Genomic DNA, 25,151 nt, shown 5'->3' with positions numbered 1-25,151 from the left:
GGATTTCTTTGCGAACTCAGACAAAGAGAACCCCCTCCAATTCATCTGGAAGTCTGAGGAGGCTCCCCTTTCACACTGAGTAGTGGAAAGTTTTCTTACAGGGACCCCTCTCACCCCACATTACTGGGCAGCCTTGCTTAACCATATCGGAATGATCCATACTGCCCACAAGGCTATAGACAGGGTGGAGTTGTTGGCAGGATATGAGGGGGAATCACATCAGAGTCCCAGATCCTGGCTTATCAGGCTCAAGAGGCCATCTACATTTTCCTCCTGCGTATCAAAGGCCCAGTCCCCTACCCCACCCTGGAAGTTGTGACTACTAGAACAATTCTTAGTAAACACCCACCCCTGAAGGTGGCACTTTCTGTCTCTTATTTCCCCATTAGAGGTATTGATGATTTGGCACATGACTGGAATAAGATTAAATCACTGCTTCCCATGGTTAGCTATTGCAAATGGGACCCCTGTGGAACTCCCCTTGCTAGTGAAGGGGATAAACAGTGCAATTTCACCTGAAACAAGGTACTATGGCGCTCTGGCCTAAAAATCCAAGATCTAATCAAAGACAGAGTCATTGTACCTACCATATTCCCCTACAGTGGCCCTGTTTGGCCAGTTTTTACACTCTCCACCAATGAATGGTGATTAACCATCAGATATACCAACCTTAATGCATAAAGTCTTGACCATCAATGCTCCTATGCCTAACATCATCTAAAAAAAAGAAAAAGAAAATGATACACACATAAGCATGGGCAGTTTGCAGTAAGTGACTTGGCCAACATGTTTTACTCATTGCCAATACTTAAAAAAATAAAATAAAAACCTAACCACTGCTGCTGAGACCTTAATAAATAATCCTTATAAGACCACATAATAATGGCACTCTATAGCTGAGAATCAATGAAGGGACGACTCTAAAGTTGGCCACCAATAAGACCAAGCATCACTCATCATTTATAAAAATGAGGCTGGGCAATGGCACCCAATAAAATACAAGGACCTTCACACTGTTCAATTTCTGGGTATTATCTGGTCCCCTATGGGCAGCCAGATTCCCAGCACCATCACACACATATGCACTTTAAGACTTATACAACGTCTACGAGACTTATTTTGGAAGTAACACATCCCATCTCTCTCACTCTCACTACAGCCCATATACAAAATCACATACATTGTCTGTAGCTTTCTACTAAGAAGAGTCCCAAAAATGTGCCTTAGAATTGGCACAAGTCATTTTCCAAGTCATGGTCCTTGCCCCACAGGGAACAGATTTTAGATTAGAATCTTCGCTATCTTCACAAATGCCTCCAGAGTCCTTGGACTATGCATGGCAAGTCCAGGCTGCTTATTCAGCTCTTCTAGAAATGAAAGTGCTAGAGGACCCCTAAATATAAAATATAAAAAAGACCTAAATATAAAAGCAAGAACCACAAAACTCCTAGGAGAAAATGTAGGGAACCATCTTCAAGGCCTTACACCAAAATCACAGGCAACAACAAAATAATGGATTAACAGGTCTTTCTCAAACTTCACTTTTGTGCTTCAAAGGACTTTGTCAAGAAAGTGAAAAAGCAGCCCACTCAATGGGAGAAAATATTTGAAAACCACTTATGGTTTGATTTCCATGCTATATAAATAGATCAGACAACTCAACAATAAAAGAGCAAGCAATCCAATTTAAAAATAGGCAAAAGACTTAAATAGACATGTCTCCCAAGTAGGAACAAATGGCAAAAAGCACATGAAAAAAATGTTCAATATCATTAACTATTAGGGAAATGCAAATCAAAACTACAATGAGATATCATCTCACACACACCTCACAGAATGTCCATTATTTTAAAAAACAGAGAACAGTAAGTGCTGGGGAGGATGTGAAGAAATAGGAACAGTCTTTCCCTGTCCGTGGGAATGTAGAATGGTGCAGCCTCTGTGAAATATAGTTTGGTGGTTCCTCAGGAAGCTGAATATAGAATTGTCATATAATCTGGCAATTCCTCTACTGGTAATATACAGAAGAACTGAAAACAGGAACACAAATGGACATTTGCATACTGATGTTTATAGCAGCATTATTCATAATTGTCAAAAGATGGAAACAATCCAAGTGTCCATTAACCAATGAATGGTAAGCAAAATGTGGTATACACATATGATGAAATACTATGCTGCTAGAAGAAAAAATGAAATTGGGAAATGGACAATAACATAGATGAATCCTGTTATGCTGAGTGAAGTCAGTCAGATACAAAAGGACAAATAATGTATGGTCATATTAATATGAACTAAATACAAAGAACAAACACATAGAGAGTTAAAACCTAGGTTACTAAGAGACAGGATGAGGGTTGAGAAGGGGTACAGATGCTTAATGTATTAGAATTTTTAATTAGGTTAATTGAACAAGCTTGAAAAATGTGTGGAAATGGATAAAGTTGATGGTAACACATTATAGTGAGTATAAGTAACACGATTGGTTTATAAATGGGATAGTGGCGGAAAGGGAAATTTAGGGATGTAAATGTCAATTGAAAGAAAGCCAGAGAATAATCTAGGGATTGAATAACATAGTGAACCCAGAGGTAGATGAGGATTGTGGTTACAGAACAAATACAAGAATGTTCTACGAAGCAGAAGAAATGTACCTATTATAACATGGTAAGAATATAAAAATGCATGGGAAAAATACAATTAACATAACTTATGGACTATAGTTAGCAGCAATACTGTAATATTCTGCATCTATACCAAAGAAGGTACTATATCACTGCAAAGGGTCAATAATATGGGGTGTGGGATTTTTTTCTTTTGGATTAAGGAACACATTAAAAAATTTAATGAGGTGAAGACTGCAGAACTCTGTGATGAAAGCGAAAGCCATTGAGTGTACACTTTTGATGGACTATACAAGGCATGGATTCAACCCCCAGGACCTCCTAAAAAAATTAATAATAGGGGGTATATGGAAAAAATAAATCAAATATAAACTATGGACCACAGTAGTGGTAATAGTTGATGATGTTCTTTCATAATCTGTAACATGAGAAATGGTATATACAGAATCTGTAATATGAGAAATGCTACATACAGAAGACGGCTAAACCTGACAAACAAGACCTTTCCAAATTACGTGAGGATGTGGCTTCACCTATGTTCTTCTTGAGAAGCTGGAGATGGCACCCTACCTGCCCCCTCCTCTAGTCAATGGTAAGCACCTTGGTACCAACTAACATGTAAAGGGAGTTAGTATATCTCACTGATGGCAAAACTTACCATTTGTACCCAACCCAGATCGCTGGAGAGCCATTGCCTATCTCCTGGCCTCAAACACCCCTCCTAACCAAAATGGTTTTTTGGGATATGTACAGTGGCAGAGCTCAAAGTGGTCCAGTTAACACTCCAGGATGCTTTCAGCTGCCAGTTGCCCAATCTCTGAATCTTTACTGATTCTTAGGTTGTGGCCAAAGGACTGGCAGGAGGGTAAAAATGATAATTTTCTCATACAAGGAAGGCCCTGTTGGGGAGCTCCACACTTGGAGAAGCTCACAGGTTCACCAATCTCCACACATACTCAACTTACTATGCTGGAATCACTGTTCAATGACACTACTGATAAACTAAAGTTCATTCTTATACAGTAAATGTGGGAATTCCCTCAGAGACTGCCACTCAGGTCCCCAAATCTTCCCCTAACGACAGTCTAGGCCCACAGCACTGTAGGACTGAGATTCCTTTGCTTTGGGTGGGGTGTGAGTGTGTGTGTGTGGGGGGGGGCATTAAAACGGCATTGCCTCTAGGCCCATCGCTGACCCAAATAGTTATTACTAAAGGTTGTGACTTGTGCTCCAAAACCAAACACTAGCGTCCCAAAGACGCTATGTTCCACGAGTCATGTTCCACGAGTTAGGGATAAATCCTTCTTCCTGCCACATTAATTACATGGGACTACTTCCCACCACTGCCAGAGCCAGAGAATTAAAGATTACAGATCCCCAAAACAAGTAGTGGAATAGTCTGGTCACCTTTAGAGGTAAAGAAAAACTTTCTGATGGATGCGGGTCACATCACAAAATGACCTCTTTTTACCTTTCCGTGAGTGCCTATTACACATACAAGGCACACCACCAGGCTGGCAAACACCAGACCTCTAATAAGAGAAACAATAATACAATCTCAGCTAGGGAGAAACAACAGCAAGTCCAGAGGTCATGATATGAATAGCAGCCCCAGAAGCTGGTCCTTGCAGATTAGTACAATGTCAATGACAATGCCAGATCTGGGTTTTGGTATTTTTGCTGGCTGCATGGGTTAAAGGTTTTCTTATTGACAAGGTCTCACCATGCAGGTCAAGGAATGCTCACACAATACTCAGCTAATTCTAAACTATACCTGGAGATGGAAAAAGGAGAATGACCATCTCCATTAGCCCTGCCCTGGGTATAACCATAAGTACCACCATAAGGTCTGTTAGGTAAAAGCCATCCTCAGTTTCTCCAAATGGTCATTGCCACTCCCGGCCTCTGCACCATTCTCCCCTCTGGGTTACAATAAAGGTGAGGGTCTGGAAACCTTATGGGCTTCTCCCCCTGCCTCCTTTGACTCTCGGGGGAACCTAGGTTAGGTAAGCCCTAGTCCCCTTTGCCATCTTCATCTTTCCTCTCCCAGTCCAGGTCCTCTGATCTAATAAAGGTGTTGCTTCATGCATTTTCACCTCTCTGGCTATCTGTGTTTGCATCTCATCACCTGAAGAACTTCCACATAACAAACCAAACAATACTCATACGGCACATTTAAAGTCAACTATATCAATAGTAACATTAAGCAAATGAACAAATGGTGTAATCATTCCAGTTAAAAGGCAGAGACTGAGAGCAAGACCCAACTACAGGATGTCTACAAGACTCAAGTACATAATAAGTACAAGAAATCCACTTTAAATATAAAAACACAGAGATTGGGAAACAGATGTGGCTCAAGTGATGGGGCCTCCGCCTACCATATGAGAGGACCCGGGTTTGATCTCTGGGGCCTCCTGGTGAAAAGGAAGAAGAGAAAGTGTGCCTGCGCAGCTAGCCAGTGCCCATGCGGCAAGCCAAGTGCCCACACAAGTGCGCGCACGGTGAGCCAGTGCCAGCATGGTGAGACGACTTCCCGTGTGGTGAGCCAAGTGCCCTCACAAGTGAGTCACACAGCAAGATGATGAAACAACACAAGAGAGAAAAGGGAAGAATCCAGGTGAAGCGCAGCAGAGACCAGGAACTAACATGGTGCAATTGACAGGGAACCTCTCTCCACATCAGAGGTCCCCAGGATTGAATCCTGGTGAGTCCTAGAGGAGAAAGACAAGAAGACAAAAAGAGAAATAGATACAGAAGATCACACAGTGAATGGACACAAAGAGCAAAAACAGCAGGGCAGGGGAGGGGGAGGGGAAGAAAAAATTTAAATTCATTAAAAGAATTTAAAAACAAAAAACTCCCAAAAAAGAGATGTTATACATACAAGTAAAAGGAAAGAAAAAGACACCAACACTAAGAAAAAGAACATCTCGGTGCTATATTAATATCAGATAAAGTAAAACTACACTAAGTAACTCTCACAAACACTGATATTAAAAAATGACAGTACCAAGCACTTGTGAGGTCAGGGAATAACTGGATCTCTCATTCACTCCTAATGGGAATGCACAATGATACAGCCACTCTGGAATACAGATTTACAATTTCTTTTAAAAACTAAATATACACTTACCATACAACCTAGCAATTACACTCCTGCCTATTAATTGGACTGATTAGACCATTTGTTTCATGTTAGTACTGATATGGTTGAGTTTTACGTATATTTATTTTTCCCATGTTTTTTCCTTTTTTGAACTTGTCATAGTCTACCTTCAAATAATATTTCATCCCTTCACATGCTGTAATATTATATTTCCATTTCATCATTGCTCTTCTGTACATATTATCTTTTTTCTTTCCGTGTAAGATTTTCTCTTTATCACTGATTTTTTTTCACAATTTGGTTATACCATACCTTAATGTAGTTTTCTTCATGTTTCTTCTGCCTGGGATTCATTTAGTTTCTTAGATCTGTGCGTTTATATGCTTTGTCAACATTGGGAAATTTTGGTCATTATTTCTTACAATGATTTCTTCTACCCTCCTACTCTTATTTTCCTGGAATCCCAATCATACATATGTTGGACTGCTTAATATTATCCCATAGGTCACAGAAGGCCTGTTCATAAGCAAGCTACTGATGTCATTTATCTTTATGTGGTGTCTACTGTTATCAATACTATCTACTGTTTTCTTGTTAGTTGGTTGGTTTGCTTTCTCATTTCAAACAATTTTTATATCTAGAATTTCAATTAGGAACCTAATTTAAATTTTATTTTTCTTCTCATTGTGTTCATGGTTTTCTTCATCTTCTTGAACATATGCAGTTTTAATAGATGTTTTAATGCCCTGGACTACTGATTTTATCCTAGATGTAATTCTGTTGCTATTGATTTATTTTTCTCCATGTTGAAAGTCATATATTTAGCTTCTATTTCTACGTGGTAATTTTTTATTGGGTGCTTGATGTTGTGAATTTTATTACTTGTTGAGTTCTGGATTTTCTGCTGTTCTTTTAAATATTTGTGGGCCGTTTCCACAACACTGTCCCTATTTTCAAGAATCCCTGCTTTGCCCTGAGCCTGTTGTCCAGTGTCTAAAAACCATTCTTTCATGTATTTTGCATGGTTTTCTGGATGTCGGATATGAAGAAATGAATCATTTCCTTTTAGTTCAGCACGGTCAGAAATGGATATCAACATGAAAATCCCTTCTTTGAAACACATGTTGACTTTTAGAGGTTAATATTAAGGAGACTGGCCCTTTTTGAGTTAAAAAAAATGTTTTCTGTTGTCATACCCCCCCAATGGGCCAAACGAGCATGTTCAACATGCCACTTCTGAAGCTGTACCTATCCTCACATTAAGAGAAAGTAAAGCCCATGCAGTTCACTCAAGTTCTAAATCATTTCCCACTTACAGGATACTGCTATATAAAACCAAAACTTATCTTCAGGCTTTAGGTGGGAATAAGAAGACCCATGGTTATTAGAGGAAGGATGTCTAAACAGGAGCTACACAGGTGAGATAGTATGTCCTGGGAGAAGGTATTCAAAGAAATTACATATAAAGCGATCAGTTATTGGTAGGCATCTGGAAATATTTTTCAGCACTCTCCTTGTAGAGGCTTTTATCTTTGGAATTTTAAAAATGAAATACCCAATGAAACAGGTAAGGGGGAGATCTAACAAAAAGAATGGAATATAAGGATGTTGATTTCCCATCTTATAAATATGCGGGCTGAGTGTTCATTTAAAGCTGAAAAATTAAGTGATGGGTGTATATTTAAAGCAAAAAGAAAAACTAAGAAATGTTTTTAAAGCAACTAAAATTGGGAAAGGACAGGAACAGAGAGAGGAAGCAATCTATTGTATATAATTTATTCCCTAATATATAATAGGGAAGTACCAGATACTATCTACATGAATATGTAACTGAGGAATTGCATAATATTATAATTAGAAGGATAAAGACTAGAGCATAATACAACTTTTCTAATTATTAGAAGATGAACATACTTCATAGAGCAAAATTAACGAGAAATGTTTTTTAGAAAGCTGAGTCACCTCAAATTTGACTTTTTTTTTTTTTTAAAAAAAAGAGATACCAGGGATCAAACCCGGGACCTCATACATGGGAAGCAGGTTCTCAACCACTCGAGCTATATCTGCTTCCCTTGACATACGTTTTAATGACACTAGATTTATTAACAGGTGAATGCTGCAAATGACGTGCCCCTGATTAACACCATACCACAAAGGCCAACTTAGCTCAATTAAAGGCAAAATTGTAAATATTTTAATAGGAATTATAGGAGATAACTTTATTATACTGGATGGAACAATTTAAGACCAAAAAATCATTTAGCACATAAGAGACAGATAAACTTGGCTATATTAAATTTCAAAATCTTAATTACCAAAAGAGTGAAAGGACACATCATAACATGGCAGAATATTTTTAGCATGTAGAACCAAGACAGTAATAGTATTCAGATTATTTGGAGGACTTCTGCAAATCTATAAAGGAAAAGCATGTAGCCTTGCAGAAAATGGGAAAAATGGAAATCTCCATGTCCAATAAACATGGAGAAAGAAAGTTTTTAACTTAAGGAACCACAACACATTTGTTTATTTATTAGATTGGCAGAAATTAAGAGTCTTACAGTAGCAGGAACTGATAAGGATGTAGAACATCAGAGAGTCTCCATTACTGAGGTCAAATGGAAAGTGGTGCACATACTTTTGAAATCAGTAGACATTATTGAGAAAAGGCAAAAATATCATATCAGGCAATTCTGGTCCTAGCTATATACTCGAGAAAGATGTGCTGCTGTGCTCCAGGAAGCATGAGAGAATTTTGGAACAAAACTGAACAAGCCAAGTGGCCACCAACAAATTAATGGAGAAATACATTAAGATGCATTTATTGAAAGGAATATTATATAACAAAGGGAATGTACCAAATTATGGCTACCAGCAAATATACAAATCAATCTCACAATGTTGAGCACAGACGACAATAATGAATAAAGTTAATAAGCTCTGTGATTCCATTTCCATAAAGCAACTGGTAAAAGTAAATTGTACCGTGCAGCAAAATCCCGCCTTGGCTTGGAGCAGCTCACTGCTGGAAGGCCACTAATCTTTCTGTAAAACAGATCTCCTATGGGCTGACAGACCTAAGGCTCCTCAACCTCAGCTTCTGCAGGGACATCTGGGATGCAGGCCTCCTGCACCTGTTGCAAATGGGCAGCCCACACAGCCTTAACATGCACTCCTGTGACAACATCAGTGACACAGGCACGTGCATCTGGCCATGGGCAACCGGCACCTCTCAAGGCTGGATATGCTCTTCTGTGACAAGGTGGGGACCACAGTCTGGCCTAAACAGTTCAGGAGTTGGACAAGCTCCTCTCCCTCTGATTCTGGTACATCGGTGATGATGGCATCAACCGCATTGTGTAGAAGATGCACAGGTTGTGCACACTCAACATTGGACCGTGTGTGCACATCACAGACAAGGGCCTGGAGCAGATTGCTGAGCACCTGAGTCAGCTCACCAGCATTAACCTCGAAGGCTGCACCTGACTCACCAGGCATGGGTTGGAGCTCATTATGCAACTGCCCTGCCTCCAGGTACTAAATATGAGACTCTGGCACATGACAGTGAAGTCAGATGAGGATGGCAGCACCAGCTCCCCTTGTCCTGCCCTGTTCATCCTCTCTTCACCACCACTGGTGCCCAAACACTCACACTACATGCCCACTTACACAAAAATCATAGCAGCCAACAGGATGGGCCAATGACAGGAAGCCTCAGTCATTTTCTCTTCCCTCCCCCAGCACCCATTCCTACCAAGCACCCAATCTCATCCTATCTGGGGGGGGAGACCAACCTGACTCCAACATTCCTCTCCTCCCCTCTTCTTTTCTCTGAGGATGGAGAGATGGACTTAGCTATTTACTCACCCACTCCTTTCTGCAGGGGGATGAGGACTGATTCAGCTTCTGTTTCCCCATTGCGATCCATCTGAAAATGGGATGGGGGAGAATGACTAGTCCTGTCAACCCCGGGAGTTGAGGACAATGTCTGCCTTTACTTCAAGATTTCATTTTGAATTCTGTGATCTGGTTTTTATTTTGATGTGCATAGAAAGCAAACCCAACTACAACAGGCTTTATTTTTAATTTTTATTTTTTTAAAAGATTTATTTATTTATTTCTCCCCGCCCACCCCCGGTTGTCTGTTCTCTGTGTCTATTTGTTGCATCTTCTTTCTTTGTCTGCTTCTGATGTTGTCAGTGGCATGGGAATCTATTTCTTTTGGTTGTGTCATCTTGCTGCGTCAGCTTTCCGTGTGGGCAGCGCCATTCTTGGGCAGGCTGCACTTTCTTTCGCGCTGAGCGGCTCTCCTTACGGGGCGCACTCCTTGCGCGTAGGTACACCCGAGTGGCAGGGCACTCCCTGCGTGCATCACCACTGCGCATGGGCCAGCTCGGACCTCCCATGTGGTAGACAGACGCCCTAACCACTGGGTCAAGTCCGCTGCCTACAACAGGTTTTACACTATTCTTCCACTTCTATAACTAATCCCAGTCTCTTCTCATCACTTCTCCTTTACTGAACTCTATGCACATTTAATTTTTACCTTTTTTCCTTTTCATTGTTTTTAAGAAATTTGAAATCACAGTCTTTTTTTAAGTATCTTTTTTTTTCCTGTTGAATATATTCTATACAGTATAAACACATGTGTATGTGTCTGGCTATTTCATTTTAGTTTACTTTTTACTATGAAGCCTTAGGATTCTACGAGAGAGATATGTTGAGAATGAAACATTTTTGTGCCTAGACTGGAAAGATGCTTACTGGGTTTGTACAACTTTTTTATTTTGGCTTCTTCCCAACAATCATCCATCCAGTGTGTCCCATTTCCACATTCTGGCAATTTTCATTTTCTCATTATCCACTGGGATTTGAAAATCCAATGACGTTTCTTTATCTTGATTTAATTTCTAGCACAAATGTGTGGGAGAAATGAGAGTTGAACTGTTTTTTTTTTGAGATGCAGATTGTATCTTGAAGATACGTATAACTGCAAATTTTGTCCTCCCTTGCCCTCTTATCAGGTTTCCTCACAAAACACCACATAGTGAGGCTTCCTGTTGGAAGAAGAAGAGCAGAGTTGTCCTGCAGAGCCCCTGGGGCTGCAACATGAAGCAGAGGAGACTGAAATCCATGTCTTATCTCTGTGCTGTTAATAAAATGGTGTTTGTGGGTTTTTAAAAATTGTTTCTAAAAGGAGGAAGAGATGACTTTATTTTCAAGAGAGTTGGATCTTGTGGCTTTAAAAAAGTAACAATTTGATTTTGAGTAGAATGTCTGTTTTGGATTTTTAAATTTTTTTAGAATCCTCCATAGCAAAAGGCAAGGGCTTTATCAACATGGAGTTAAAGGAATCCAGAGACCTTTATCAATTAACTGTACAAGTTGTGAATTTGTATAAATGATAACAAAGACACTCTTAAAACATTTATATTTTTACAGTAAAAGGTTATAGCATATTTACATAATAAAGAGTTGATATATAAGTTAAGAAGCTATAAAATAGAGTAAGGAAATGATTATTATAAATTTCATGATACACTTGACCTTTAAGCATGAAGGACTCAAGAAGACATACCTGGGGAAGCAGACTTGGCCCAATGGATAGGGTATCCGTCTACCACATGGGAGGTCCATGGTTCAAACCCCAGGCCTCCTTGACCCGTGTGGAGCTGGCCCACGCGCAGCGCTAATGCGCGCAAGGAGTGCCATGCCACGCGGGGGTGTCCCCTGCACAGGGGAGCCCCACACGCAAGGAGTGTGCCCCGTAAGGAGAGCTGCCCAGTACAAAAGAAAGTTCAGCCTGCCCAGGAATGGCACTGCACACACGGAGAGATGACGCAATAAAAAAAGAAATACAGATTCCTGCGCCACTGACAACAACAGAAGCTGTCAAAGAAGAACAGGGAACAAATGGTCACAGAGAACAGACAACTGGGGCGGGGTGGGGGGAAGGGGAGAGAAACAAAATTAAAAAAAAAAAAAAATAAGACATACCTGGAATTTTTTGTTGCCTGTATACTTATACAAAGGTGTTTATTATCCTCTGCCATTTGTTGAAATGCATGTAAGAGTTTTATGCATATCTATATTAGTTTTATGTTTTAAAAGGTTAGAGACAAACCAATGAGAGAGAGATGGTATTCACTACAAATATGCCCCACAAAGGGTTTGCTTCTTTAAGAAAGAAATCTTGTCATGAATGTCCCCTTCTGAGCATGGCCTCCCTAGACCACGTTGCTTAAAATGACATCCCTCAACTCAGGCAGTCTGGTTATGCCCCTTCCTCTACTTTATGTTTCCTCCAAAGCACTCATCAGCTCTATTTTGCAGCTAGTGAGTCTTGTTCAAAGCTGTTTCTCCAGGATATGGAGCCTAGGAAGGCGCACAGTGAATTCGGACTCGCAGGGTCTTCCTCCTCCTGCACTGTCTGTGTCTGGATGTGTCGGCTGTGCTGTCACCTCTTTCTATATATAGTCCCTCACTGCCTCATCCATCCTTCACAATTTAGGCTTTTTTGCTTTATCCTGACGATTACAAATGACTGTATTGCTTGCACCTATCTTGTCCCATCTCTATTCTAAAACAACATTGCCTGCGCTCTCAGGGATCTATACTAAATTTTCTCTCACTAATCAAAGTCCTGTCCTTCTCACTCCTGCTATAATTATTTTGCTCTACTATCTTTCTCCTCTAATAATGGATAACCATGAAGTCACCTTAAAATTTTAAATCTCTCATCTTTTTTACTGATATTTCAATGGTTTCTAATATTAGTTCCCTTTATTGTAAGATCTTCTCATTCTCACTTCTCATGTTCTCATGGTCTACCCATATTGCCCAAAACTATAGCCCTGCTCTCTCTTGCCTTATTGTTCTACTTACTAATTGGTGTTATTTTTTAACATCAAGTATCCAGCTTAGCTTGCAACAGACTGACAAATAAGCATATGTTTTTTTCTTGTTAGAAAAAAACGGGTTAGTCCCCTAACCTGGGGACTTACAATTTCTTATATTTCAGTTACCAGCACATTACAAGCCCATTTTACATTATTAGATTTCTTTCTTTCCACTGACTGTGCTCATGCCAAACCCCATAAACTAAGCATATACTTACAATATAACCTAGCAATAATACTCCTAGATATTTATCCCAGATAAATGAAAATGTGTACATGAATGCTTATAGCATTATATGTAAAAAACTCAAAGGCACATAATGTCCTTCAATAGATAAATGGCTAACCAATCTGTTAAAATTCTGTGCAGCAATAAAAGGAATGAACTATTTATAACTTGGATGGATCAAAACAGCATTACGTGAGTGAAAAAGCTAATCTCAACACATCACGTACTATATGTTTACATTTACATAACATTCTCGAAAAGACAAAATTGTAGAGATGGACAACAGATTTGTAGTTGCCATATATTAGGGATGGCGGGAGAAAGGAGTTACCTATGACTATGAAGGGGTAGCACCACAGAGATCTTTGTGCTGACAGAATAGTTGTGTATCTTGACTGTGGTGGTGGTTACACAAAACTACACATGAGATAAAATCATACAGGACTATCGACACACATTGTAGAAATGACAATTTACTGGTGTTCATATTATATTATAGTTAAAAAGGATGTAACCATTTGGAGAAACTTGATAAACAGTACAATTTTTCCTAATTCCTATGAATCTATATTTATGTCAATACAAAGCATATTTAGAAAATTATATGCAAAAAATCCTAGAAACACTTTCTTCAAAAAAAACACTACTTAAGAAAAATAAAAAGGCAAACCAAATATGGAGACAAAAGTTTGAAAAACATATATACAATAAGGATCAGAACACTATCAACTCAACAAAACAAAACAAAAATCTAAACAAATTTGACCAGTTACACTAAAGATTACACTGAAAGTTTACTAAGGATTTAAAAAGTACAAGAAAAGAGATGCAACACTAGTCATCAGGGAATAAAAACAAAAACTCAATAAAGTACAAGTAGAACATTTAAAAATAATAACATGTACCAAACCAAACACTGGTAACCAAGAGCAATGAGAACTCTCATAAAATTGCTAATGGACATGAAAAAGAACATAGCCAGCCTGAATGCCCTTGGCAGTTTTGTTGAGATACAGATACAAAGACCTACCTAACTCTCTCGTAGGTATTTACACAAGAGGAATGAATACTGATGTTGACACAAAAAAACTTGTATGCAAATATTCATAGAAATGTTGTTTATAATAGCCCCAAACTGGAAAAAAAAAAGTCCATCAACTGATAACAGTGATAAATTGCAGTATATGTGTACAACAGAAGACAAGTTGGGGTGCAAAGAATAAACTACTGATATACACAAAAACATATATGCATCTAAAAAGCTTTATGAAAAGTGAAAAAAGCCAGACAAAAGAGTATATACTTAATGATTCCACTTTCATAAAATTGAAGAAAAGACAAAACTGTTCCAATAGAAAGTAAATAAGAGGTTGCTGGAGTAAGAGATGGAAGGAGAGGGCTCAATGTAAAAGGCTATGAGAAAACTTTTTGAGGTAATGAAATATTCCAAATCATGATTTTGTTGGTAGTAATGAACTGTACACATTCCTTGAAACTCATTATAAAGTTGCATACTGAAAACTACTGAATTTTATATTCTGTTTGACACATGTCATTAATATTTTTAAAAAGAAAAAAACAGAAATATACTCCACAGGGTATTACATGTGAAGACTGAGCTGCTCACCCACTGAGACGAGGTGGCTGTAGTTCTCCAGCATCACATCTCTGTACAGGGTCCTCTGAGCAGGGCCCAGGTGCTGCCACTCCTCCTGGGTGAACTCCACAGCCACGTCCCTGAACGACACTGAGGCCTGTAACAGCACATTTCTGGTCAATCTCAAGGGTCCACAACAGGTGATATGGAAGCCACCTTAGATCAACTCTTACCATTTTGACTGTTGAAAGTTTCAAACGAAATGCTATAAAAGATGTCTATGATGGTCTTAATGTAGAAATCTTGATGAGGAGAGCTCTCTATACAAGCCCAGGGGAAATGCTTCAGAACAGGTCTATTCTTAAATTTGATATTTGATAATGCTTCTGTAGGTGATATCACAGCATGGACTTTCATTCTCTAATTGTTTGTTGCTGGAATACAGGTAATGATGATTTATTTTTATAGCAAAAAAAATTTTTTTGGTTTATTATATTTCTCCCCCTACCCCAACCCCCTCAGTGTTTGCACTCGCTGTCTGCTCTCTGTGTCTACTCATATTCTTTTTAGGAGGCACCAAGAACCAAACCAGAGACTTCCAATGTGGGACAGAGGGCCCTATCACTTGAGCCACCTCTGCTCACTGCCTGCTGTGTCTCTCATTGTGTTTCCTCAGGTGTCCCCTCATTGTGTTATCTTGTTGCATCATCTAGCTGTGCCAGCCTGTTGCACAAGTCTGCTGTCTTGCTTGTCTTCTCTGGGGGCAACAGGAACTGAACTGTGTGGTAGGCGGGCAGCCAACTGCTTGAGCCACATCTGCTTCCCTGATTTTTAAAAATACTGACCTTGTATGCTGCCATGTGCTAACTTGATATTAATTCTAATAATTTATATATAAATTCTTCTGGATTTTCTACATACAAAGTCATGTCATACCTGAAAAATGGGAGTTTTATTTTTTCCTTTCTAATTCCTGTACCTTTTATTTCTTTTACTTTCTTAATATCCAAGGATAAAATTTCCAATATTTTCCTTTGACCACAGAAAAAAGTATTCAGTATAAAATTATAACACATCATGTTACCATAGTAGACATTTATAGATATTACATATCAGAAGAAGAAAGATCCCTTTTATTCCTGGTATGTTAAGAACTCTTAACATAAAATGGGCATCATAAATTCTCAAAATCACCAACTACATATAATCACATAAGCATATGATTTCCCTCCTTCATTCTGTTACTGTCATGAATGACACCGACTTTTCCTTAACTTAAACTTACATTCCTCCAATATCCTTTTTAAATATGTATTGATTCATTTTGCTTATCTTAGCTCAAAAGGTGGATATGGAAAACTAAACAGGCATATATGGACAGAAAGAGCTGAAAAATATCAAATATCATGAAGCTGATATACTAGATGTTGAAATCTTTTAAAAAGCCTCAAAAATTAAAACAGTGAGGTCTTGGTACAGGATGAAATGGACTGACCTAAGAAACAGAGACAAAGTCAGAAACAGGCACAAATATATATGATCCCTTAATTGTTAGATAGCATTGCAAATAAGTAGAGAAAGTCTGGATGTCAATGTCATAGGGATAACTAGATGGCCTTCTTGGACACAAAAGTTAGATTTATACCTCACCCACAGAGTAGGCTAAAACTCAAATGTATAAAAAGATCTAAATCTAAAAAATAAAATCCGTCACATTTTAGAAGACTACACAGAATGATTCTTTACAATGTTACAGTGGAAAATGCCAAATAATCACTCAAAATCCATAATCATGGGAAGTAGATGTGGCTCAATCGATTGGGCTCCCGTCTACCATATGGGAGGCCCTGGGTTCGCCTCCCAGGGCCTCCTTGTAAAGGCAAGCTGGCCCGAGCCCACAGAGAGCTGGCGCAGCAAGATGACGCAACAAAAAGAAAGATAAGACACAGAAGAACATGCAGCGAATGGACACAGAGAAGAGACAGTAAGCAAGTCACAAAGGGGAGGGGGAGTAAATAAAATTTTTTTAAAAATCTTTAAAAAAAATCCAAGATCATAATGGAAAACTGCTTTATTTGACAAACTAAAAATCAAATGTCTGCTATGGAGGAAAAGCATAAACAAGGCAAACATACAAATGTCAAACTCTAGGAGTACTGTACAATTTATACCACAAACAGAGAAAAATCCTAGTAAGGCATACTAGATACATTAAAAATCAGCATATCAATAGAAAAATGGTAACAGGATAAAGAGTTTGCTAAAAAGAAATACAAATGAGGATTGAGGATTCCACAGCAGCTTCTATGGAAGACAGTTTGGCAGTTCCTCAGAAAGGTAGGAACTGACCTGGCAATCCTACTTCTAGGTATACACCCACAAAAGATTTGAAAGGACAAACAACTCAAACAGATATTTGCATGGCAATGTTTATGGTGGCACTTTTCACAACTGCCAAAAGGTGGAAGCAACTAAAGTATCCATCAACCAATGAATGGATAAATAAGATGTGGTTTATACATACAATGGAATATTATTCAGTTGTAAAAAGGAATGAAGATCTGATGATCTATGTAACAACACGGATGAACCTTGAAAACCTCAGGTTCGGTGAAATAAGCCAGACATAAAAGGACAAATATTATAGACTTACAGATATGAAATAATCAGAATAATCAAACTTACAGAATCAAGATCTAAACACAGGTCACCAGGATCAGGATGGGGGAGGAAATGGTAACTTAATGTTTAAATTATACAGTTTCCATTTGGGTTGACTGTAAAGTTTTGATAATAGATGGTGGTAATGGTAGCAGGACACTGTGAATGTGATTAATAGCACTGAACTATATATGTGAATTGGTTAAAAAGAGAAATTTCAGGTTGAATATGTATTATCAGCATAAACATTTTACAAAAAAACCAACACAGGACTGTAAAACATAGTGAAACCAATTGTAAACAACGGATTATAGTCAATAGTATAATTATAAAAAATGTTCTCAGGGAGCAGATGTAGCTCAAGTAGTTGAGCACCGGCTTCCCATGTATGAGCTCCTAGGTTTTTTCCCCAGTACCTACTAAAAAACAAAGAAAAAAAGTTCCTTCGAGAATTTTAACAAATGCATCACAGTAATGAAAGGTGTTAATAATGGGGTAGTATATGGGAACTCTGTATTTCATGCATGGTTCTTCTGTAAACCCACAACTTCTCTACTTAAAACTTAGGAACCACCTGCCACCACTTTACTGATTCCTGGCTTTGGTATCATGTTAACCAAAGGCCTTTCAGTATTTAAAAGAGAAAACTTAATGCATCTTCTTTGAGTATTTGTATTTCTTGTTTTTGCTGGCCCAGTTATTATTTACACATTTGATTATTAATTCCCTTTGAACGTACTTATACTTTAAGGAGTGAACTAATTTTATTATTTTTACCCACTTATCTCTAGTCCCCAAAACCATTTATTAAACAAAACCCTCCACTTCAACTTCGTTTAAAAAAAGTTTTTAGGCAGACTTGGCCCAGTGGTTAGGGCGTCCATCTACCACATGGGAGGTCCACAGTTCAAACCCCAGGCCTCCTTGACCCGTGTGGAGCTGGCCCATGCGCGCAAGGAGTGCCATGCCATGCAGGGGTGTCCCCCGCATAGGGGAGCCTCACACGCAAGGAGTGCGCCCTGTAAGGAGAGCCGCCCAGCGCAAAAGAAATTGCAGCCAAGAATGATGCCGCACACATGGAGATCTGACACAACAAGATGACGCAACAAAAAGAAACACAGATTCCCATGACGCTGACAACAACAGAAGTGGGCAAAGACGACGCAGCAAATAGATACAGAGAACAGATAACCGGGGTGGGGAGGGAGGAAGGGAAGAGAAATAAAGAAAGAAAGAAATCTTTAAAAAAAAGTTTTTAATTAGAGAAATTATAGGATTATAGAATACTCATACATAAAATACAGGATTCCCTTATACCACCCACACCTTGCATTGGTGTGGAACATTTGCAACAACTGATGATAGCAATTTTCATTTTAATGACTTTTAAGGTCACCTTTGTTTTACTGTCCATATACACATGACCTATTTCTATACTGTATTGTTTTATTGTCCTTTTTCTTTATTGCACTAGTATCAATGATGTTAATTACTTTACTTTGATAATACAGCTTTACATCTGGTAGGGCAAGCCCCTCTCATTACAACCTGTTTCGAAACATTCTTGCCAATTTTGTATTTACTTATAAGAATTTTAATGAATAAAGAGCTTACAAAATCCATTCTGTTTGGAGTGGGAAAAGAATTGATAAATATTTCATGAAGAATAGGTATGTTCAAAATATTTAGGCTTCTCAATCATAAATATGGTACATGTTCTCATTTCTTAAAACTCTACAGTTGGGGGGTGGGGGGGTGGGGTTGAATGGGACCTCATATTTTTTGAATGTAACATTTTTAAAAATAATAATAATAATTAAAAACCTCTACAGTTATAACATTTTTTTAAACTTTGATAGTTTTTTTCACATAGGTATTATTTTTTAATTAATGTCCAATTTTTCTGTTGTTGCTGTTATGAATGGGACATTTCTTCCCCAGCACTGAGTATGTGGTTTTTGCCTTTATAAAAAAAACCTACTGCTCTTTATATTTCTTGTATCAGTACATGTTTATGGAACTCTGTTAATATGTTTAACAGTTGTTCCTAAGATTTTCTCTGATTTTATAGGTAAAGTCATATCAACTGTAAATAAATATGATATTGTCCCATCTTTAAAACAATATGAATGAGCCACAAACAAAAAAGGCTTTTCTACCTTCCTCACAGGAAGATAAAAACATATAACTCAATAGAGAGAACATCTTTTTTTCATATTGGTAATAACTCAAAATGTTTGAAAACATATACTCTATATGCAAGGCTGTGGGGAAACAGGCACTCTGCTCCTATTTGCTCTACTTTCAAAATACATCCAAAGGGAAGCAGATGTGGCTCAAACAACTGAGCTCCCACCTACCACATGGGAGGTCTAGGGTTTGGTTCTCAGTGCCTCCTAAAGACAAGCAAGACAGCAAGCTGACATGATGGGTTGGCATGGCAAGCTGATGCAACAAGATGATGCAACATGAGATACAAGGAGGAAAAACATAATGAGAGATACAGCAAAGCAGGGAGTGGAGGTGGCTCAAGCGATTAGGTGCTTCCCTCGTACATGGGAAGCCATGGCTTTGGTTCCCAGTGCCTCCTAAAGAAGGAAGACAAGCACACAATGAACAGACAATAAGTGTAAACAACAAGGGGGTGGGGAAATAAATAAGTAAATAAACCTTAAAAAAAAAAATCCAGAATCTGACACCCTCAAGAGCATTTCTTAAGAGCATCATTACAGACATAGCCTCTTACATCGTCCATGCTTCCATTTCTACGACCAGTACCTCTCTACCCCTCTTCTGTTCTCAAACAAAGCTATCCTTTCTCAGCTCTAAATCCTTCATAATCACTTAAATAAATGGACAGAGATACTGTGTTCATGATCTGGAAAACTCAATATGATCAAGATGTCATGGAATCAAAATCAAAATCTTGGCAGGCTTTTCCGAGATAGACAAGCTTATTTTTAAACATCTATGTAAAGGAATAAAGGGCCCAGAATATTCTAAACAATTTTGAAAAAGAAGAACAAAGTTGGAAGACAAATTACTTCATTTCAAGATGTACTGTAAAGAGACACTAATCAAGACAGTGTGATATTAGCAAAAGGATACACAGATCAAACAAGTGAACAGAGGCCAGAAAGAGCTGACCTATAAACAGCATCCTGAACAGAGGTGCCACGGCAATTCAAAGGAGACAGTATATTCTTTTTAACAAATGTGTAAACAGTTGGGTATGCAGAGGTGAAAAGCACAAATATGATGAGTATATGTTTTCTCTACTCAAATATTTAAAGGGCACTGCCAGCACAAAATGCTAAAAATCTAGAATCTTGAAATTTTAGTCTCTGGATTGGGCCAAGTACAACATATTTTGTCTTTTCTGATCAGCAGCTTCAATACTGAAATAAAGTTTAAAAACTGATCAAAAAAGGAATTACTCAGATAACAGATAGATAAAACTCTAAAATCCTGAAAAGATCATGAACAAACTTATGAGAAAATTTAATATGTAAATAAAAATAAAAATGTTTATATAAAATGTAAGGCCAAAAACTGAATAAAGAAAAAACAGAAATTTAGAATAGGTATACAACTATCTCATAAACTGATTCAATAATCAAATTCTCCACACAAAAAGTCCAAAAAGGACCAATTTTATAGGAGACCTTCTGAAAAAATACACAAGTAAATTTCCTCATCTACATCATTAGAAAGGTAAAAAGAGCAGAGAAAGCTTCGTTTCCTTTTCCGACTATAACCACGATACCATAATTAGACATGGACATAAGAAAATTATTGCCCAATCTAACTTGAGAATACTGAAACAAAAATCTTAAATATAATATTAGCAAAACAAAAACAAGAACAATATAATCCTTAGGAACATATGTAAAAAAAAACTCACCACTTATTAGTAAGTACGGTCTATATAAGAATTTAAGTATTCATTAACACTAGAAACTATTCACAATATTTCTTGATTAAACCAGTCTTTTAATAGAGATGCAAAGAGTACTCTCCATAATTCAATGCAAATTCATGATGAACATGACATCTTAGCAAACTGGTAGCTGCAGGAAAGCTACCTCCCCTGACATAGGCTACCTAACTAAAGCTGACAGAATTAATGGGGAAATCTTCCCTCCAGAGTGCCTTGAGCTATTTTTACCTCTTCTTTTCCAGTTAATGTAGGAACCCTCATAAACCTCCTAAATCCATTACAATACAAAGTGAGTAATGAACAAAGAGCTCACCTGAGATTTTTTCATTTTCTGCAGCTCTTAAGAGAATGTGGAGAACTGTGATGGTACAGCTGGGGGGAAAGAAAGAAAATAAGGATCAGGAGACAGTTAACCTTACAGTTCCCAGATTCACCTACAAAAAATTTGATACTTCAGTTGGGGTTGGGGAGCAGTCTCAACTGAAGAGGGCACTTTGGGCCTTGAAAAGGCATGAAAAGGAGCATGTTCCAGTTGTTGTATTTGTCTATGTTGTTACCCTGAAATGAACACGGGGCCTGAACTGCAGCCCTCAGTAGATGAATATAACTTTTCTCAATCAGTTTAACTATGCCCGTGTCCTTCTGACAAACAAACATGAAGAAATTAGAGTGCACAAAAGGATAAGACACTATCATATCATGAGGGTGTATCATTTATCTACTTTCTCAGCAATACTGTTTATGTCTTGAAATAGAAAGTCCACACAGAACAGTAAAAGAAATGGGGATGCTTTAAGGCAAGATTTTTTTACTTATTTAACTATGACAGTTTCTCAAAAGGCCTTTTTTTAATATGTATTATTTTTTTTATCAGAGAAGTTGTGGGCTTTCAGAATAGTCATATATAAAATACAGGATTCCCATATACCACACCACCAACAATATCTTGCATTGGTTGGAACAACTGTGACAACTGATACTAGTACTTTTTTTATTACTGTACTATTGTTTTTAGCAGTAGTTACCGTCATTAATATTGGTGAAAGATTATTCCAAAATTATTAACTATCCTCCATAGTTTAGATTAGGGGTATTTTTCCCCATACACCACCCCATTATTAATACCAAAAGGTGCTTTTGATAAGATGCTCCTGTTGACTTATCTGTGACAGAGGAACTACAATGTGTTTTCCTTCTAGCTCTGCCACAAACAATCTGGATGTCCCTGGACAACTTACTGAATTCATGAGGTACAGTGACCTTAAAGCTTTCAAATGAGTCCAAAGTAGACAACCATGGAAACCTTTCCTGAAATATCATTCTAGGGTTTTCTGGTGTTAGGATAATGTCCATAGTGTCATATGAGGTAATGAATACTGAATCACAGCAGTGCATAATTTGCACAGAGTGGAGAATATAGGCAAAAGGAGCCCTCTAGGGATGCGTGGAAACAAGTTCCTAACCTCTGGCTCTTTTTCATTTTCGTCCAGACCCTTCCCATAACAAGCTCCCCAGTGACAGGGCCCTTCCTGGGTAGCCTGCTTCTGGGTTTCCCCACCTCACCTCACTCTCTCAAAGCTGAGCCAAACTCTCCACGGTCACACAGTCTGTGGTGGCTTCTCAAGGTGGCAACATCAACTCTGGTTCATTCTGGGCAAGGTAACCAAGAACTGCTTCTGGCCACGCACATTAGAAACTGTTTCTTTTTGGATGTTTCTGTCCCTAGTCGGAAGCTCTGGTGAGAAATGAAAAGTCAGAGGAACAGTGCCTCCCAGGTAGCATCGAGAGGACTCCTTCCTACCACAGGAGGGCTGCTTTGTTCCAGGGATCTGAAACCTGGACCTGAGAAACAAATTAATTTCAAGGCCAAACACCTGACTCTTAGAATTCTTCATAATAGCAGACTTAAAACACAGATTGCCTGCCAATGCAGAAAGGATTAGGAACTTTTTCTGACCTAAGGGATCTGAAAAGGCACCAGAAATACCAGAATGTATTTACCACATGACATGGTAGAAGGTCATCTACATGCACTTCACATAACATCACCAGGACCTGTAGACAGGTGACTCAGTACTAGGTTGGTACGATATTAGAGAAAACCTGAGATAGGGAGTAAAGTACACAGAGCCTTTAAATCCAAGCCAGCTTGTGACCTTGCCAAAACCTCTTAACTTGGACCACAATTTTTTAAAAATTTGCATACAATTACGCCGACTCCTGAAATGGCTGTGAGGCTGACATAGGCCATCTAATGAAAAGAAGAAAAAAAAAAGCTTTTAAAATATGGGTTGTCACTCAGTGCTCTGTGCCTGGTGCTCCTATAATTACAGAGGACGCTTGGAACTTTCAAATCAACGTCCTGAAGCAGTCATTAATATCCTCATTTTCGGATGAGTGAAATCTTATCAAGGTTCCTTATCACGCCCCTGGTGGGAGATGACAGACCTGGAATTCCTCAACAGAAAGCTGGTGGGGGCAGGAGGTGGATGGGCCTGTGTCGGTCGTCCTCCCAGTGTAAGTATTTTCTCTCACTGATAGCCCCACGTATGTTGAAAACTAAGGAGAAAACGAGAGCCCATCCCCACCCCACCCCCAAAACTAGACGAACAAGAGACAGTCTTGAATTTATTCGGGGTTTACGGCGCCAGAGCCCGCAGACCTACAGCCTACCCCTGGCACGTTCACTGTCAAGGCTATAAACACTCACTGACCTCCCACCTCCCGCATGGGCTGTCACCCGGTCGAGCTGTCCTTGGGAAGCGCACAAGATCTCCGTACTCTCGGCTCACACCGAGAACCTCCTGACGAGGAAATGACACCCCGGCCGGCCGGGGAGTCCGGGGCCGGGAATCCCCAAGCTCGGCCCTCCGGGGCCGACTGCCCTGCGCGGCCGGAGCGCGCGCGTTTGACGGGCGGTCGGGTATGTTCCCATGGACTTCCCATTCTCCCTCCCCAGACACAAGCTCGCACCTCCCGGCTGCTCCCCACGCACTCTTACCACTCCTGCGCAACCTTCATTCAGCTAAACGACTCAAGGAGCTTTCGGAGACTTCTAGTCGCCTGCTGGTTAAGTTCGAGCAGGCAGAAGGGGAAGCTCGGCTACCGCAGCACATGCGCAGAAAAAAGCTGGTCTTTCCTTCCCAGAATGCTGTGCGATGACTCAGTACAAGTCTAGACTACATTTCCCACAAAACGTCGCGTCCAATCTTTGAAAGAAGTCTCACCGCCTTTCCGCTCATGGAAAGTTAGGGGCTAGTGTTCTTAAAGGTCTCATTTTCTCAGGTTCTTTTAGAGCTCCCAGAGTTTAGGTATTAAACTTGAACATTACCTCGAAGTGCAAAGCGTGGTCCGGATCAGATCCTAAAGAAAATGGCAACCTTTTAAAATAATATATTTGGAGACAGTTGGGAAAACCTGAATATGAACTGATGATTAAAAATATTAAGGCAGGGAAGCAGACTTGGCCCAGTGGATAGGGCGTCAGCCTACTACATGGGAGGTCTGCAGTTCAAACCACAGTCCTCCTTGACCCGTGTGGAGCTGGCCCATGCGCAGTGCTGATGCACGCAAGGGGGGCCCTGCCACACAGGGGTGTCCCGTCCCCCCCCCCCCCCCAGGGGAGCCCGATAGGCAAGGAGTGCGCCCGGCAAGGAGAGCCACCCAGCATGAAAGAAAGTGCAGCCTGCCCAGGAATGGCGCTGCACACACGGAGAGTTGAAGCAGCAAGGTGACGCTGCAACAAAACGAGACACAGATTCCCAATGCCGCTGATAAGAATAGAAGCAGACACAGAAGAACACACAGGAAATTGACACAGACAATGGGGTGGGGGTGGGGGGGAGGTGAGAGTAGAGAAATAAAAATCTTTAAAAATATATATATATTTGTTAAGGGAAGTTACCGGTACTTTTCTTAAGTTTGGGGGAAAAAAAGGAATTATGGAGAAAATTTAACCCATTTGCTGAAGGCCTGATTGTTGAACTATTTAGGATTGACATTATATAACTGTGAATTTACTTCGTAATTTATAAAAATTTATCTTGGGACCTCCATGCTATCCTTTCACAAATCCAGACTCATTGACCCCAG

At 39.3% G+C, this 25,151-nt stretch overlaps 1 protein-coding gene across 22 annotated transcripts in view; it reads right to left on the bottom strand.

The window, feature by feature from the left end:
* The window catches only part of LOC101439518 (zinc finger protein 782-like), a 36,195-nt gene extending 11,966 nt beyond the window's left edge, over positions 1-24,229 (bottom strand). For 2 of the 22 annotated variants that reach the window (XM_071216616.1, XM_071216621.1), the window contains exons 1-5: positions 24,061-24,190; positions 22,623-22,794; positions 21,373-21,431; positions 14,489-14,615; positions 9,601-9,661 (exon numbers count right to left, since the gene is read on the bottom strand). In XM_071216616.1, coding sequence (XP_071072717.1) covers positions 9,601-9,661 — 61 coding nt within the window. In that variant the 5' untranslated portion in view covers positions 14,489-14,615; positions 21,373-21,431; positions 22,623-22,794; positions 24,061-24,190. Of the gene's footprint in view, positions 1-669; positions 718-9,600; positions 9,799-14,488; positions 14,616-14,691; positions 14,893-21,372; positions 21,432-22,622; positions 22,795-24,060 lie in introns of those variants that run through there. The other 20 variants (XM_071216618.1, XM_012522845.4, XM_071216622.1 and 17 more) reach the window with 19 other exon arrangements.
* Positions 24,230-25,151: the final 922 nt, after the last annotated feature.

Source organism: Dasypus novemcinctus, chromosome 8 (assembly GCF_030445035.2).
Source record: "Dasypus novemcinctus isolate mDasNov1 chromosome 8, mDasNov1.1.hap2, whole genome shotgun sequence".
In the NCBI taxonomy this organism is placed as follows: Eukaryota; Metazoa; Chordata; class Mammalia; order Cingulata; family Dasypodidae; genus Dasypus; species Dasypus novemcinctus.
Note: the sequence above shows the minus strand (reverse complement) of the source record. Positions and strands in the feature narration are given on the sequence as shown.